General features: G+C 46.4%; 1 protein-coding gene across 2 annotated transcripts in view; it reads left to right on the forward strand.

Moving 5' to 3' along the window:
- Positions 1–17,629, forward strand: part of MCF2 (MCF.2 cell line derived transforming sequence) — a 63,633-nt gene that overhangs the window by 12,188 nt on the left and 33,816 nt on the right. Inside the window, exons 2-6 of one of the 2 annotated variants that reach the window (XM_059824551.1) lie at positions 676–744; positions 1,304–1,418; positions 7,315–7,405; positions 14,430–14,549; positions 15,676–15,792. In XM_059824551.1, coding sequence (XP_059680534.1) covers positions 678–744; positions 1,304–1,418; positions 7,315–7,405; positions 14,430–14,549; positions 15,676–15,792 — 510 coding nt within the window. In that variant the 5' untranslated portion in view covers positions 676–677. Of the gene's footprint in view, positions 1–675; positions 745–1,303; positions 1,419–7,314; positions 7,406–14,429; positions 14,550–15,675; positions 15,793–17,629 lie in introns of those variants that run through there. The other variant, XM_059824550.1, reaches the window with a different exon arrangement.

Consider the following 17,629-nt stretch of genomic DNA (forward strand, 5'->3'; position numbering starts at 1 on the left):
TTTTGTTTCCTTCTCCCAGGGAAAGGTAAAATTATGTATGTTGTTCCAGTGTGCTTCATTGCCACTGAAATGGCCAGTGTGCTAAATACAATATTAAACCAGCCTCTCCCATTATTTAATTAGAAAGAAATCTAATAACCTAACGTAAGAACAACAGCTTTTCCAGTGCATGTGGCCCCATGCCAGATGAAAACATGATTTCAGAAGCGTATTTGCTCAAAATTAAAGACTGTAACAGTCTGAAAACCCAACCTTGCTCCCAGCGCGGCAGCCTTGGACACTGCTGTTCCCAGCAGAAACCTCCGCCCGTTGTATTGCCAAGGCTAGGAAGCACTGGGGGAGTTTACAAAGTAGGGGAGTAAAATTAGCAACTCCAAAATATAAAAATTAACATTGGTTATACCCTGTTGAGAGGAGAGCACTCAAGCTCCCAGGCTGTTCTCCCTTATTACATTTGATAGAATATATTTACTACTGATGTGCGGCATCTGCCCTGTTAGAGTCATTAGAAGCACTGATTTGTAGGAGAACCATATATCCTTTATTAACAAATTTCATTTAAAATTTAAGGAAGCTGCATTTGGTTCAAGTCCAACCTTTGGGTTAACACATTGATAAACGTGTTTGCTTTGGATTTTTGCTTCCTTTTTGACTGCTGCTTTTACTTTTTTCCAGAAATGGCAATACCCATCTGTGCAAAGGACATCAGTGATGATTTGATGAAAGAGTTTGCTTTTCTTTCTGGTGAGTACAGTGAACTTCTCCAGGGTCTCTCTCTCTGCGGTAATTAAATACTCTAGACGAACTTCCACGCCATTTGGCAAAATGATACTCCACACGGGATGTTATCCATCAGGTAGTCTCCAGTGCCACTAGAAATGTTGTTAATAAAACATTGAGGCAGTTTGAAAGAGCATATTAGGTTTCTGTCTCCAGCTATACTGTAAAATATACTTGCCTTCAAACACTCAACTCATTAACAAGCGTTTTGCTTTGAAATGTATTTCTGTAGCTTCCAGACCAGTGCGCTGATTTGTCCTTGTATTTCTGACTTCTTTTGCTGTACCATGTAAAGTACGCTCAGTAAATATCTGGTACCTAATACTTCTGTTTCTACCACCCGTGTGTGTGTGTTGTGCTTGAAATCAGAAGCAGGATTTGGCCCGGTTTTGCTATTCTGGTGATGTAAAAAGAACCTCTATAGCGATGGCAGCGTGTTTTCTGACCTGACTGGTGGACCTGGGCTTTGCTGTTGGCCCTCCTTGAAAGCACGCCCAGGGGAGCATCCTTGTCTTTATTCCAGGTGGCCGAGGGAAGGACAAGGCTTGGATTATCACCCTTCCCGACAACGCTCGCTTCAACGAGGTGCCTGAGGAGATCGTATCTAAAGTCTTAACATACCTAACGTCAGTGCCGAGGTATGTGGCTCCCTTTTAGCTCTTGCCTGTGATGGGTAGAGGTGTCGGTCCTGTCTGGGTCAGGCAGGGGATCTTCTGGGTAATGCCACACGTGGAGGTGAGGGACGTCTTCGGCTCTCAGAGCAAGTAAGAGGGAGAAGATGAACGATGCAAGTCCTTATGGTGTCCAGGCACGGTATTTAATGTGCCAGTAACTGCAGAGTAAAAAGTGGACATCATCCCTATGACTTGTCAGCCTGCATGTATCACAAATTTAGTTTATTAAGTTTCTAATTAACAGCAAGCTTTCCTTAAGCTTTGACATGTGTCACCGCTTAAATACGCCATGCCACTGCAGAATAATATTTTGACATGTACAAATAGAGAGTCATTACTGTGGAAAAAGAGAAATGTGACCGGAGGAAGAAACTAATTACAGGAACAAGCTGTTTGGGGTCCCCATTACACGCGATGGCTCAGCAGCGTGCCGCAGCTCCCATTACCCGCCTGTGTCTCCGGGTTAAGCGGCTGACAGTCTGCCTGTGCCACATACAGGGCTGTATACTTAGATTAATAGCCCTCCTATTTCTTGCTGCTGAGCCTGGTGACTCAGTTACCTGGAATGCTTAATTTCCTTGAATAATGCCTGTTTTGGCAAATTTCTTCCTGCAGGGAGAGTAGGTTGTCAGCAGCTAGATGGGAGCTTCTCATCAGCGGCTGCCTTGGAAGAAGTACCCTGTGTTTAGCCACCTCTGCAGGAAACAGCCTCTGGTTCCCCTGTCCTCTTTTTTGGATGGACTCTGAAGTTTCCTGGGCTCCTGACCCACGGAACACCGTCCCAGCGTGGACAGGAGCGTGCCACGGTGTGCGGCGGCCGGAGGGGTTTCTCCTTCGTGCTGTGCAGGCAGCCCGTGTCTGTGCATCTGCACTTCCCAGCTCTGCCCAGGTTCTCCAGGGCTTCTGATTTCATACGACTGTAAACACCCTGGCATTAGCATGATGAGCAGTCTTGCTGTCCCTGTAATAGGTCAAACTCAATCAAGAAAGTAATGAGAGCCGCGAGCTTGCTGGTGATTCAAACATGTTCAGCATGTTATTTGTAAAACCACTTTAATCATGCTTCTCTGCTCCTCCTGCCACCATAACAGCCTGCCTCAATACGTGACCATCTTAAAAACATGCGCTTTTTAACACTTTGGAGTCGAAAAGGCTGTGGTGTTGGGGAGCAAGGAAGAGCATCACATAGGTGAGGGTGGAAGGCGTGCGTCAGCTCTGGTACCCCCGGGTACGTGTCCCTCAGCAGCATCACATCAAGGTTCAGAGCTCAGACTTTGAGACAGAAAGTCCCTAAAAGAGGTAAATATTTTACCTGTGCGTCAGAGTTAGCTGCAGATGTACCAACACCTCCCTACCACATACCTGTGGATGGGTAAAGGCATATCAAAACCACCCACACCGTGCCTTTCCTATGCAATCGGTAGCCAAGACTGTGTGTTGTCCTATTGATACTAGTCTGAGGAAACCTCATGGGATGTCTGGTTTGTAGTATTTTGGGAAGCTGAATTTCATGAAGCATTTTCCTCCTGGAAATAATTGTTAGATAAAGGAGATGGATAGCGTAAGCTACTCTTCACTCCGCAAGGTTGTTCAGTCTGGAGAAGAGGAGGGTGAGGGGAGACCTTATCGCTCTCTACAACTGCCTGAAAGGGGGTTGCAGAGAGGTGGGTGTTGGTCTCTTCTCCCAAGCGACGAGCGACAGTGCAAGAGGAAATGGCCTCAAGTTGCACCAGGGGAGGTTTAGATTGGATATTAGGAAAAATTTCTTTACTGAGAGGGCAGTGAAGCACTGGCAGAGGCTGCCCAGGGAGGTGGTGGAGTCATCATCTCTGGAGGTATTCAAGGAACATGTGGATGTGGCACTGTGGGACATGGTTTAGTGGGCATGGGGGTGTTGGGTTGGTGGTTGGACTTGATGATCTTACAGGTCTTTTCCAACCTTAGTGATTCTGTGATTCTGTGAGTTCATTAATGACAGAGCCAGGAGGAAGGGAACCATGCTGCAGGCAGGAGGCAGCTGCAGAAAGCGCTTGCATGGAAGAGCTGTACAGAAAAATAAGTAGCAGGTCCCCACCTTCCACGCCCCGCACATCCAACGCACAATGCGTGCGGTGGGCTGCCTGCCTGCCTTCAGGCTGGCTTTGTTGAACAGCACTGTGCGATGGTGTGCTTGAAGGCGAGGCACGGGTAAGTGCGACAGATCCCAGTATTTGCAGAAAGGAGACCCTAAGAGTGATAAAGCAGCACTTTATCCAGGCTTGGATTGAAGACTGCTACAGTGTAGACTTTGCAAGAAATACTGATCTTTTGTGTACCCTAAAAGAATTTATTTCTTCCAAGGTAAGTCAGAATTTCAGTAGAAGCTCTAAGAAAAAAAAAAACAATCAAAGTCAGTTATGGTATATGTAAGATTGTTATTACAAAAACCTGTCCTGATTATAATTAAAGTAAAAGAAAAATAATGCTATCTTTGAAAGCTATCTTTGAAAACTAAAAAAAACCCCGCTGTATACAGCATTGTTGCGGCCTCACCTTGAGCACTGTGTGCAGTTCTGGGCCCCACAATTTAAGAAGGATGTGAAGGCCCTTGAATGTGTCCAGAGGAGAGCAACAAAGCTGGTGACAGGGCTGGAAGGAGTGTCCTCTGAGGAGTGGCTGAGGACTTTGGGCTTGTCTAGTTTGGAGAAGAGGGGGATGAGGGGAGACCTCATTGCTCTCCGCAGCTTCCTGAGGAAGTGGAGAGGGAGGTGCTGAGCTCTTCTCCCCGGGATCCAGCGATAGGATGTGTAGGAATGGTTCAAAGCTGTGCCAGGAGAGGTTTAGACTGGACATTAGGAAGTATTTCTTTACCAAGAGGGTGTTCAAACACTGGAACAGGCTTCCTAGAGAGGTGGGTGATGCCCCAAGCCTGTCAGTGTTTGGGAGGCATTTGGACAATGCCCATAACAACATGCTTTAACTTTTGGTCAGGCAGCCGGACTAGATCATCATTGTAGGTTCCTTCCAACTGAAATATTCTATTCTATCCTATGCTATCCTATGCTATCCTATGCTATCCTATCTTATTCTATCCTATCTTATTCTATCCTATCCTATTCTATCCTATCCTATTCTATCCTATCCTATTCTATCCTATCCTATTCTATTCTATCCTATTCTATTCTATCCTATTCTATTCTTGTTTGACTATCCAGCTTTTCGGTGTTTAGAGAAGCTCTGCATGTTTAACTTGGATCAGGAAGTGAAATACAAAGTGATTTAGAGCCGTGGCTGATAACATGGAGTAATGGCACAGCGAAGGGTGCGGTTGGCTATAAATATGTCTGAATTTAAATATTAGGCAGTGGGTCCTGACAGCGTGCTCTGATCCCACCAGATGCAAGGAGTCTCTCAGTCCTGTGATAAATCTCACAAATGAAGACTCCGGGATCTGATTTCAAGTCCTCCTGCAAAACATCCCAAGTCTTTATTTTTAGTCTGGTGCATCCTGCAACACATACAAAATTAAGGGTAAGAAAAAAAAGTGACAAGAAGCACACGGAGAGAAATAATCCTTGGTCTGGTTATCTGTCTCCATCTTTCTGCTGCTGGATGCAAATGAGCTCAGCCCTCGCAGCCTTGGTGAGAAAGCATTGATTTATTTTTAGTGTAGTCTAAAAGGTACATCTCAGGACTGGAAATCTGATAAACCTGCAAGGCCTGGGTTGCAAATAGTCACAGACTTGCTTCACTAGCCCCAGAATAAATGAAAAATTACCCACAGTAGGTTTCAAGGCTTTTGGACAGCTGGGAACTTTCTTCTTTGTGTCTCTAAGGGAACTGATAAAAGTAAATTAACATGCTGAGAGGCTACTCTGAATATAACCTTGCCCTGAGTAAATGGCATACTTTGGCCTACTTTTATTAACTGACAATGCACTAAAGTCTGGCTGCCTTTTCTAAATTACTTGGATTCTGGGGTTTTTCTTCAGTTTTTATTACGATGACAGCAGTGCTGTGTAAACACTATAGTTTTGTTTTTTTTTTTTTTTTCCAATTGTAGCCTGTTGGGAAATACCGTGGGGGGGTTGGGGAATTGTTTTTCATAAGGCAGAGACCTACCTTTTAAAGTTTTAGGGTGTGCTGAAAAACCAAAGGGTTTTATTTTATTTCAAGCAACAGGATCCTTTTGCCCCCCCTCCCGCCCGCCCGGGTCGTTTAACTCGTGGTGGTGGTGAACAGAGCTGACCGAAACCTGCAGAATCATCTCATGTTGCCAAAACTATTTTAGCTAAAAAAGGTTTTGGCTGGAAAGTTGTGCCTGATCCAGGTCACAGTCTGTAACCTCAGACTCTATTACATACAGAAGTTCTGTGTACGACCCACATGTAAAATCTGCTCTTCATTTTCTCTGCTCTTTTCTGGTACGCTTCAACAGCAATGTGTAAATATGCACTAAACCTTTGCGCTTTGAGTGTGACATTAGAGATCCAGAAGATATAGTTGTAGGACAGCTTGGTAGACAATTGTTATTATGAGCCAAAGGGAATTTTTTTTTCTCTCAGCACAACTGCTAATTCCTTTTAAATGTATTTGTCAAAGGTGTGGCTATCACAGACCACAGCAGCAAGATGTGCATTGAATGAAAGCTCCTGCACTGCCTTCAAGTGTCTTTTTTTCTGTAGTGAAGTTGCCAAGTATTGTCTGCCATGTGATACTTCCGAGTAACCCACCATGTGTTTTCGCTTGCCAAACACAAGAATTACTGAAGACGGTGCTTGCGGTAGGCTGCTTGCATGGGCCGTGCCCAGTGCAGGTACCTGACCCAGCTCTCAGGAGCCAGCACGTGTACTGGGAGCCTCTCCGCAGCACTGAAACACCCGGATAGGGTGGTGTGGGACATGGCTATCCTGTTACAGCATCCGCGAAATAAATATTGTCAATATTACCTAAGTATCCTGTAAATACACTCCCATCACAGGACTTGGTTACAAGCTGGCGTACCCTTACCTGCGTGCAAACACGATTCCAGTTTGTAATTCAGACTGCCCTGGAGTGTGTATTGGCATGGGTTGAGCCTGGCTGAGCTGTACCCAGCTAGGCTGGGAAGGCAATACTTGAATTACAGGCAGGAGCTCGCCGGCGTGTTAGGTCACCCGCCAGACCGGGCATCCCCGGTACTGCTGGCTCGCTTGGTAAGACTGGGGCCAACTTAAAGGATTTGGGTGTCAAAAGGGATGTCAGGAAGACGGCGCTTGCAAAGTGAACCAGAGCATGCTGGAAATTGCCTCCTGGCAATCGCTGCCTCTCCAGCGGGGCTCGGGAGGTGCCGGGGAAGCTCCGCCAGCCTGTTTCAGCACCAGCTCCCCCTCTCCCCCTGCCAGGCTGGCATCACCCTTCCCTGGCTTGGTGTCACCTCTGCCGCCCTGTGCCAAAACAAGCCAGGAGTCATCGCTTGGTTGCTGTAACCCGGGCAAGCAGGTAGCAAGCTCCCTCGGAGGGAAGAGCTCAGCGGTGAGGGCAGGGATGTGCATCTTGGGGCAGCGGCTGGTGGAGGCTGCTGGTCATCCCTGCGCTGCTCAGCAGGAGCTCAGCTGCCTCCGACCTCTGCGAAGTCCTTCTCAAGACCAATGCGTGTCCACCTCCCATGCAATGCCCCTTGCAAAGGGAATGCTTAACCCTGGGCTAACCGTAAGGTGGGCTTCCCAAATTTCTTGCGCGAGTTGGCTCAGGAAAATTTTTTCAAAGGGAATTTCAGCAATTGTGGAAACGTCAAAATGGGGTTTGCATTCTGTGTGCTTGGGTTTGGGCTTTTTTGGGGGAACAAAGTCACATTCCCTCAAAATGTTATCTGATTACTTGGTATTTTCTTATCTCATAGTCAACATGAGTCTGACACCAAATTTATCCTAATCCTGGATAGAAGATTGGACACATGGACATCGGTCAAAATGACTCTGCAAAAAATAGCAGTAAGTCCTCTTTAATGTTAATTTCTTTTAGTGTACTAAGTCACCGTGCCCATTATGTATCGCTTTCAGAAAACACTGGGAACCAGAAGCAACGATGCTTGTGTTTTCTCCCTAGGTAGTGTTTTGTTTTACGGCCCTATAATTAATTCAGTCACAGCTCTATGCCCCATTTGAGTGCCTAAATGACCTGTTTGACTATTAACTGATTCATTTCCTTGTTCTTGTACTTCTTCATAGTGGTCCAAATGTGTTTTGTGCCACGTTCTGTGCTTTTGCTGGGTGGAGAATTTGGCTTCATATGTGGTCTCTCCAGACACTGGTTATTAGTGAGACTATATTTTACTTAATTGTCAGTGAATGAAAGTGTTAGGTTCTTAAAACAGGCTTCACAAGCATTTGTCTGTGGACATGGGTGGAAAAATCAATTTTAAATGTGTATGTATGCATTCATGTATTTCAAATATCTATTACACCTGTTTATGCGCTACCCATCGTTAGATTCTGAACGTATCTTAAAAGTAGGCTTTTTGCAACTCAGCAATGCATAGTGCCTTATGAAATCAGAGCATGGTATTACAGTAGTGCATGCAGGTATAGAAAAGTCATGTTTATAGGTGCATGGATAGGTAGGAGCTAATTGATAAATGCTTTCCCAACCAGTCCATGCTATGTGAGTAAGTCAGTGAAAATATTCTGGGCGTATTATTACTGCCTTTGTTTCTGCTGATAATCGTTGACCTTAAAGGCATTGATCCATCCGACAGAGAATGAAGTAAACAGTACATCCTGAGAAAGAAAGCTCTTACCTGATTCTGGTTAGATGTGATAAAGCTAGAGCTTTTCCTATTTTAAGTGTTTAGTACTGGTCCAGCTGAGCTTGGCATTACAAGCGTCTAGGCTTTGATGGCATTTTGCTGATAGGCATCCGGTAGAAGGAAGAGGGTTACCTTTTTGCGGTGTGCATGAGGTACTGCTGTCAATATTTTGGGTTCTGATTTTCCTGAATTTTATAAACTGGATTTCCAAGTATGGTGACCATTAGCAAAGAAGCAGCATTTAAAAAGTAGTTCTTTAAAGGGATCATCCAAATTCAGTTCTGCTGCCAGCCTTTGAACGGGCGCTAGTACTGAGAGCATCCTTTAAGGATGATGTGGTTGCTTTGCATAGTTTGGAAGTTTCAAATGTGAAAAAAAGCCTGTCCTAGCATGTAGCTTCTACAGAAGTGTCATTCATTTTGTGTTTAATAAGAAAATTTAATTATTGTGTGACCTCTGAGCATACGCCCTATTTGTGTACCTGTACGCGCTGTGTGCCCACGTAGAGAAGTGACTTTGCCTGTAGTATCAGGGCTGTCCATGTAGATAATGTGGAGGTGCTCTGTGCAAAGAGGAATGAGAAGTGTCCACTAAATCTTGAGACTTGGGAGTCTTGCCTTAAAAACAGGGTCTGGCCCCGAAGGGCTGTCTTTGTGTCCAGAAGGCGTTTGGCTGGACTTGCCTTGGTGCAGCTAACACATAAGGTTAAATCTTGATTTCTTTCCAGTCATAAACCATAAGCCATGCTGCAATAAAAAAAATTTCTTTTTTCTGATCTCTGTATGATTTTGGAATAGAGGAGTGCAAATAAGCTGAATTGGAAATACACAGTGTCCTATTTTTTCAGCATACGTATATGCAATTGCAGCTCTGCGGTTGTGCGTCTGATCCAGAAAGATTTTTCTATCAGAGTGTACAGATTTTTCTTTAACTCTTTGTGTCTATCTCTAATTGCCTGGGCAAACGAGGCTCGCGCTGGGGCTGCGTGCTGTGGGGAGCGAGGCCCTCTGCCAGGGTGAAGGCTCAGGTTTTGGCAGGAGCATCCCCCCTTGCTTCCCCCGCAGAATGCTGAACAGCTTTAACCGACCCTTTGGGATAACGGGGCGGGGGGGAAGGGAAGCGGAGGGCCCGATCCTCGAAGGAGAGAGCCGGCCCCGTCTGCAGGGCGAGTTTTGGCATTCCACCTTAAAAGCCAAGCCGGCGCTGGGAAGCAGCGCGGGGCTGCCAGCCGGGAGCCGGCTGCCGCCGGGGCCGCCTGCTCTCCCTCCCGCTCTCCCTCCCGGCACCCGGGCGAGCGCGGGGAGCGCCGCGGTGGCCCATCCCCACCCCGGCGGCGGGGCGATGGCCGAGGCGAGCCCGCGGCGGGGCGGGCGGCGGGCCGGCAGGAATGCGGTAAGGCGCGGGGCCCTGCGCGCTGCAGCGCCCGAGGGCGGGGGCGGCCGCACCGCGGCGGCGAGAGGCCTCTCCGTATGGGGCCGGGGGGGGGCGGCGGCAGCGCTGCGCGGAGCGTCTGACCGGGGCGGCGCGGGCGGCCCTTCGGGCAGCAGCCCCCGGGCTCCGCTTGCGGGCGTTGGGCAGCGGGCACCGCCGCCCTGCGGGGCTGCTTCCAGCGCTGTGAAATGCCGCGGGAAGGGCTTTATTTCTCGCTCCTCCAGCGGGAGAAGGCTCTGGCAGAGAGGGGCCCTGGGTAGCGTTTGTGCGGCGGCGATGCTGACGGCGTCTGCGGGGGGGGGAATTGTGCAGCCGGCTGAAATAAAGGCGGCAGGGCGCGCTGGAGTTTCCGTTTGGCTGTGGGGAAGGTAAAGCTCAGGTTAGCAGCACCTGGCATTTTGCTTTTCCTCTAAGGGACGGCAGAAAGTCATTCACTTCAGCGCCTGGAGAAGGACCGCTGGCCTCCGTCTCCACTGCTCAGAAACAAACTTGCTGGCAGATACTACTTTTTCTTTCCATTTATTGATTTCCAACCTCGTGAATGTCCCAGTGAACTGCAGAATATTCCCTGAAAATTGAGTTCCTAAAATTAGGAAAAATCACATTAAATATGTCAGGATGAGCTATTCACTAAGGAGGTAATAACTGTGACGCTTTCAATGCGTGCCCATTATTGTGCTTTATTAGCCCAGTTCATCTATATTGATTGTATCAGGGCTATCTACGCGGTTACAGTCGAGCGTGTATTTAAACAAGTTGCTGAACTGGGGTATACACGTTTGTCCCCCTCAGAAGGGGAGGAATGTTTTCTGAGCATCGCCTTTGGTCAGTGAGATAGTTAATCGTAGTGAAATGTTGCCAGCTGCCTGATTTAGTGGAATTGCACCAAGACTTTTCTGCCTTTCCTGATAATGCTGCAGAGGAATAGCAGAGGGCAAAGGGTTTAGAGGGTTCCTTTAGGTGTTTTGTTACATAACCCCAAGTTTGTCAAATGCACAAGATTCTTTGTAGGGTTATAAATAGTAAGATAAAACATAAGGCAAGATTAAGGACCCTTTTGTCTTTGCTTTCTTGAATATATTATGGGGAAGGGCTTTTTTTCCAGCCCTACCTTCAGCATCATTAGAGTTCTGTTTGCGGGTAACTTCTCTGCACTTCAGCCCATAGACGATCTGGAATTGTAGCAGTGATTAAAAAAGATATAGTCCCTTCAGGAATGTTATCCCTGAGGAATTATTGGTCTTTTCATACATATATAGAAAACCCCGTATTTTTAACATTTCATCCTTTCTCTGAAGTCTGTAGGAGGGCATGGGACATGGTTTGATTGGTGGCTGTCTTTCTGCAAGCTTCTTTTTTGGCTTGTTTGGTTTTTCCATGCTTGAAATACATTAGGTATCATTTGCAAAGCTGTATTTCTTGGGTTTTTAGCTACTCAGAAGTGCTGACCTTGATCTTATATGTGTAAGATCAGCTGAAAAATCCCGAAACACTTTCTAAACTGAATGGAAATCAAATTACCCGTCCTTGAAACCCAGCTACCTCTGTGGGGAAACATATCAAGGAGCTGAATGGATACAGTTGTGTGTATGGGACATGAAGTCCTATCAAAGAAGATTTTGCCCCTGTGACAGACGTGGCAGAAGGATGGGGCTGCCAGGTTATGGTCTCTTCTGGTATGTTGTGTGGAACATGTTGGCATCTTGCATTCACGAAACCGAAGGTATCCAAAGGCACCTTTGTTCTCAGAGAGGCGTTTCACGCCTTATCGCTGTTGCAGCGTGGTTTTGGCAGGTGGCTCTGCTTGCCTCCTGATCGCTGGTCCATCTTCCTGGAGTTGTGGGTTTCCTGCCCAAGGGCTCAGAGGAGAAGACATTCGAAGTCTACGGCTTCCCACGGGGTGATATGTTTTGGAGACCCAGGCCTTCCCTCCACGGATTCTGCTCTGCGCAGGAAGGGTGCATGTCAGAAAGGACTTGAAGGAGTAGGAGAGGGCAAAGCAGGCTCATCTCTGCTTGCAGTGCCGAACAGGGTTAAAGGGGACAGCGGCGGAGGGGGATAATGAGATAGGAGCAAGGGAGGATGTGTCTCTGGCTGGTTCTTCTTCTCAAAGATACTGCTGATGCATTTTTCTGGAGGGGGTCAAGGTAGGAGCCTAAAGCTCAGAGGCCTGAACACACTATTGTGTTTCTGAGCTGGAAACAGTGACTTTCCTCAAACTCTGTGGGACTTCACCCTTGGATTCACCTAAGATGGACTCATAACCGTGCAGAAGGACCTAAAATTGCGTCCTGCAAGCTCCTTTAAAGCATTGTAGGACTGTTGGCCTCACAAGGCTTTCATTCAAGTCAGTCTGAGCCATCAATGGAGGTGTTCAAAAAACGTGTAGACGTGGCACTTCAGGACATGGTTTAGTGGGCATGGTGGTGTTGGGTTGATGGTTGGACTTGATGATCTTACAGGTCTTTTCCAACCTTAATGATGCTGTGATTCTGTGTGATAAATGCCAGGGGTGCAGGCCTGTCTTGGAGCAACAACATCTTATCCTCTGAGGTTTGCAGCTCATGGTGGCTCCTTGGTGATATCTTTGAAACCTTGTTGGTGGATGCTGCTGTTGTCCTGTCTGCAGAGAAATGCCCACTGGGAAATGACCAGGATGTAAAATGAGGCAAACATGGACATAAGGGTGGGTGTCAGGGAATGACGCCTGGTGGACTCACAGCTCTGCAGGGACGGGCACGGCATTGCCGTGAATGCAGACTGACAGGTCTCTTCGTGGGGTGTCCTAATGCCGTGGGACATGCCGGAGCATGAAGAGTGTCAGGGACCAGCCAGCTCAGCCAACAGGCATGGAAAGAGCAATAGCAGCGTTTACTGGGTCCAACGGAGAGCCAGCACGGTCAGGTGAAGGCAGCCAGCTTCTCTGGGACACACTGGAGGATGAGTGTTGAGCTTGCCAGAGACTTTCCAGTGAAATATTAATGCTGTAAATTTTCAGTTCATTCAAAATGTCTACAAGCCTGTGCCAGTTCTGGTGGTGCTTTCCTCGGTGAAGGTTTTCTGCATCCCAGGCAGAGATTTTTCTCAATCTCAAAGTGAGGAACCACTCCAACTCCTTGGAGATATCCAGTAGCCTCTGGATGATTTTCTTTCTAGTAATATGGGAAGCTCAAGTTAAAAATCTTTGAGCTGAGCAAGGTCTCCGAGTTGGGCTTCTCTTCAAAGCTGCATCCAGTAGCTGGGCTGTTGGAGGGCCTGCCTGTGGTTGTCTTGCAGCAGAGCTGATCTTCCTTGTAGAGATAATTAAACGGGCGTTGAAGTGGGGAGCTGAACCTGCATCTCCTGCAGCCACACTTTCTTGGGCAAGACCTCAGAGCTGCGAAGGTCTGGTGACTCCATGGCCAGGTTTAGACCTTTGGTCCATCTGCAGGTTTGATGGAGTTGGAAGTTGGCTCCTTGGGTCTCCCGCAGCTGTAGCTGTCGCTGTGTGCCTGGGGCTGGCAGCCGTTTCAGAGACGTTGTGTGCTAACCAGGTGCTGTGTAACACAGGTACAGCGCCCAGGGCCTGGAGCCAGCACAAACGTCTCCATTATTTAATGGTTTGCTTTTGTTTCTAACGCCAGATCTTTGTCCCTGGTGCCATTCTTGTTGACTTCCAAAGGGTATGAATTTGGCACTTCATTCACATTCATTTCTTTATTTTTTCCTGCTTCTACTTAAAATAGCAGCAGATCAATATATTGAATTTACGTGGCTTATTTGATCCTAAAAGTCACTGTCCATTTCTGAGTGGAGTTGTGGGCAATGGAAGCCACAACCTGACCTTTCCAACAAAAGGAAACATAGCAAATGAGTTACAGTGCAGTTCATGGATGTCAGATCTCACTGTAAATCATGGCTTTTTTGAACAACACTAATGCATGTTTATGGGAGTGATCTTTGTTTTGAAGACATAGATTAAGTGCCCTGCAGTGCAAAATACCTGAACACATTCATTACTCTCACCCTTGGTATAGATACTACTATCATCTTCCTTGGAGGATAATGGAGGGGGATAATATAAGGAGGAATATATGGTGAAATGGAACCTGGCCTGGCAGAATCTCAGAGAAAATCATATGTCTCAATTAACTCAATTCTTTGCATCATGCATTTATCCATAATTTAATGATATGACTCCTACTTTCTTAAAAATTCTTTTTCATTCTCAAGCACCCTTTTCACAGATCTATTTAAAAATGCACCTGCCAACCATATGCTTGAAAAAAGGCTCCAGCAGCGTAGACAGGAAATTCCAAATTCTTACCACAGATTAAATGTTGCCTGGTAATTACCAGGGACAAGAAGAGCACGCTTGATGCAGTTACAGGATGATTAGTGAGTTTGGCAATAAATTTTGCTTCCCCAATCTGTCTGTCGTTCCCCCTCAACGTTCCAGCCCTCTATTCCCTGCTAAGTTGTAATTTCGCTCCCCAGGTTATAGTGCTGAACACAATATATAGTATTAAGGTTTATAATAAGTGGCCCTCCAAGGTGCATGGCTGAATTCCTGCCTGCTCCAAAGGGCGGTGGGACTGGACAATCCTCCTGCAGTTACGTCCCATATCTCTAAACCACTTACAGTGTCTCCCTCCTGTTTTGAAAATAAGGAAAGGCTATCAGGGCAATCAGAAAAAAATACTGAGGTCTGAACAATTTCCCCTCTTTTCAAGGCCTTTGAAACCCATTGTGGGACCTGCCACATCCCCAGGTTGAATGTCGTCTTCGTTTCCTTGCAGGCGTCTTTCCCAGGGAACCTGCACTTAGTGATGGTTCTTCGTCCCACGGGGTTTTTCCAGCGCACCTTCACTGACATTGGATTTCGTTTCAGTCAGGAGGATTTTCTACTCAAGTTACCGGTATGAGTGTGCAGAGGTGTCGTGCCTGTGTGTGATCGGAGGCTGCCCACGCACCTTGGGTTGGGCAGTGACGGCGTCCCACTCTGCGGGCACCTGTGTGAAGGGTAACTGGAGTATCTCTGCCAGTAATGCTCTATTTCCACCAAATCTTCCTCCACCAAATCTCTCTTGTAGCATTTTTCAGCTCCCTTGTGCACAGTTTGCTCTACAAAACATGTCCGTGGTAGTGGGCGGTGGGCTTCTCAGCCTGTCCTCATCCCCCATGTAGGCTGCATGCCTCTGTGGAGGATAAAACCATGCTCAGGACTTTGTTTAATGTCTGAAAAGTCAAAAGACATGTCTAGTGAAGCTTTTGCTATGAATTCTACCCATAATTGCCATTTTCATCTCAGTGTAAACTCCGTACCAACATCATGTTGGTACTTGTTTCTAAAATAGCAACTGAAACGGTTTTATATTCTCAAGTCAAAGTTTCCAAGACTTCTAAAGTCACCTTGATTATAGGACATAATGAGAATAATTAAGAGAAGAAAAGCACATTTATGGAATCCAAGGTTGACGCAATTACAAACCCACAAAAACCCCCAATGTTTTCCTTTAGGAAATAATCTGATTTTCACAAACTTTGCATTTTTCACTCTAAAATGATTGTCATTTGCACAGTTTTGAAAATTCATGACTTATCCCAGAGCAGAGCGAGACACATAAAAACTCATGAGTATATATTACACAAAAATTCGTAAGTATAATATATTTTTGTGAAATTGGCCAATATGTCATGAAGTATTAAAATTTACATATTTTTTCCAGATTACTGGTCATCCTTTGCAAAAACCTGCATTACCTTTGCTTTCAGCTCTGTTCTGCAGTCAGATACTGCAGCATCTCACTGTGCTTTGCATTTGAGGAAGAAAGCACCAGGGAGATCAGTGTTGGCTTACAAAAATGGTCAAATACGTCAAATAAAAGCCATGTTAAGATGTAAGGATAAGAAGAAAGCCATGCTGTGGAACAATATTTAGAGCAAACCCAATTTTTAGATACAGAAAAGATTTGTAGGCTTGATCTGTGTATGACTTGGGTGGAAGTGATGATCAACCAGCTAACGGTGTTGCCTTGTTTGTAGGTTGTTATGCTGAGCTCGGTTAGCGACCTGCTGACATACATTGATGAACAGCAATTAACCCCGGAGTTTGGAGGAACCCTGGAGTATTGCCACAGCGAGTGGGTCATCTTTAGGACTGTACGTACTGGGGCTCAGCACTGGGCTCTTGCGTGTTTGGGATCGATCGAGGAAGGTTTTCTGTAAGGCAGTGAGCCATGGGTAGCTGAAAGTAACCCCTGAAGCCAACTACATTTCCCCGATCAGATTTGCAAAGGAGTCAAGTGGCGTTGGGCACCTGATGGGTTTATAAGGGAATTGGATGATTAACTCCCTCAGGCTCCTTTTGAAACTGCTCCCAGAAGATCTGTCTTCTGAAGTCTTTATTAAAATTCCCTTAATAGATACAAAATAGGCTTTTTTTTTTTAATAATTGTTGCCTTACGTGATTAATATCACACATGTGTTTGGGAACCAGGGCAATGAGACTGCTCTCTGCATACTGACTGAATGCAGACAATTCAGAAAATTTCCTATTTTTTTTTCTTTGCAAGAATTTTCCTTTAATATTGCCAGCAACCAGGCATTTAATTCCCTGAGCTGTGCCTTGCCATATGTTTCTATGCTTCCTGTACACTCTTATTTTTCACTGGGACTTTGTCTCCCAGATTAATGGCAGGTTGGATTCCCAGTTACCTTCCCAACAAATCAAAGCACTAATGACAAATGTACCAGACATCCTAGAGCCCCTTGTCCTGCAACATCATCCACACCAGCAGATGTGGAGCTCAGTATAAAGACAAAAGCACAAGACCTTGTAGCTGGAATAACTCAAGCTATTGCTTGTGCCATTAACTTTGTGCCAGTTTACACTGATGCACTGCCAAATTAATGAATTTTTTAAATTTTTGGCTCTTAGTTTTGTTTTTGGACAATGTGTTAAAGCGATAACGGCACAGTTCTGACACTTGGAGGCAAAAATGACAAAACGAATGACAAAAAATGTTAGGGTTAGTCTAAGAAAAGGATGAGTTTCTAGACCATAGCTGCATATGGTAGATAAGTGTCCATATGAAAAACCTCTCTCAAAATGCCCTTGTAGTGTCCTCATAAAACATTTCCTGAAATTTCCATGGAAAATACATGCCATTTAAAGAAAATATAAATGTGATCTGTTACATTTGAGTTTTTTACCCCGTTCCCAAGAACAGAGCTGGAGCTTTTCGTGTGTCCTCCAGGAAACAAGGTTTCAAGCCTCAGCAAGGCCCTGTCCTCTGCTTTTGCAGTGATTTGCTGCCAGCTGAGCAGGAGACCGGCAGCTCCTTGCTGATCCAGTCGCTCGGTCGCAGTCCGGGCTGCGAGCGGCTTCGCGCTCGTCCCCTCCTGCAACCGGTGGGAAGACCAGAGCAAAGAGCAGGGCCGGGAGAGCCCCACCTCGCCCTGCGGTGCGGGAGCCCTCCGGCATCCAGAGCTCCCGGTGCCTGTCTGGAATATGCTGGGGAGGTACCAGCAGCACTCACTTCCATCCCACTGTCTCCAGTTTTCCCCTGGCACCATGCTTAGTTCCCTCCTTTGTCCTCTTGGTGAAGCTGTGGATGAGGTGGCTGTGGTGCCAGACTGCCTTGTAACCCCCCACTTGGGCTTGCAGAGCTGGAAACGTCCGTCACCAAGAAGCCAAACACATCTCCAAAGCCTTGCTGCCTGGAGATGGTTGGCAGTGTGGGTTAACTAGAGGAGAAGGAAGATAGAAGAGGAATTACAGGAATATGTGAGATGGATCCTATGGTGGCTTCTGCTATAGACCTCCAGTACGTGCTAGGAAAAATCTCAGAGTGCACAAGAACAGGCAGGAGAAAACAAAGCACCAAGTATCTCTGCCCAATACTATCCTTATTTAAGTCCCTGTTGTGGATTCAAATGGCACTAAAAGCCACCTGGCCACGTGTTGGTGGCCACTAGCTAATGCACCGCAGCACAC

The sequence above is a fragment of the Gavia stellata genome, chromosome 14 (assembly GCF_030936135.1).
Source record: "Gavia stellata isolate bGavSte3 chromosome 14, bGavSte3.hap2, whole genome shotgun sequence".
NCBI lineage: Eukaryota > Metazoa > Chordata > Aves > Gaviiformes > Gaviidae > Gavia > Gavia stellata.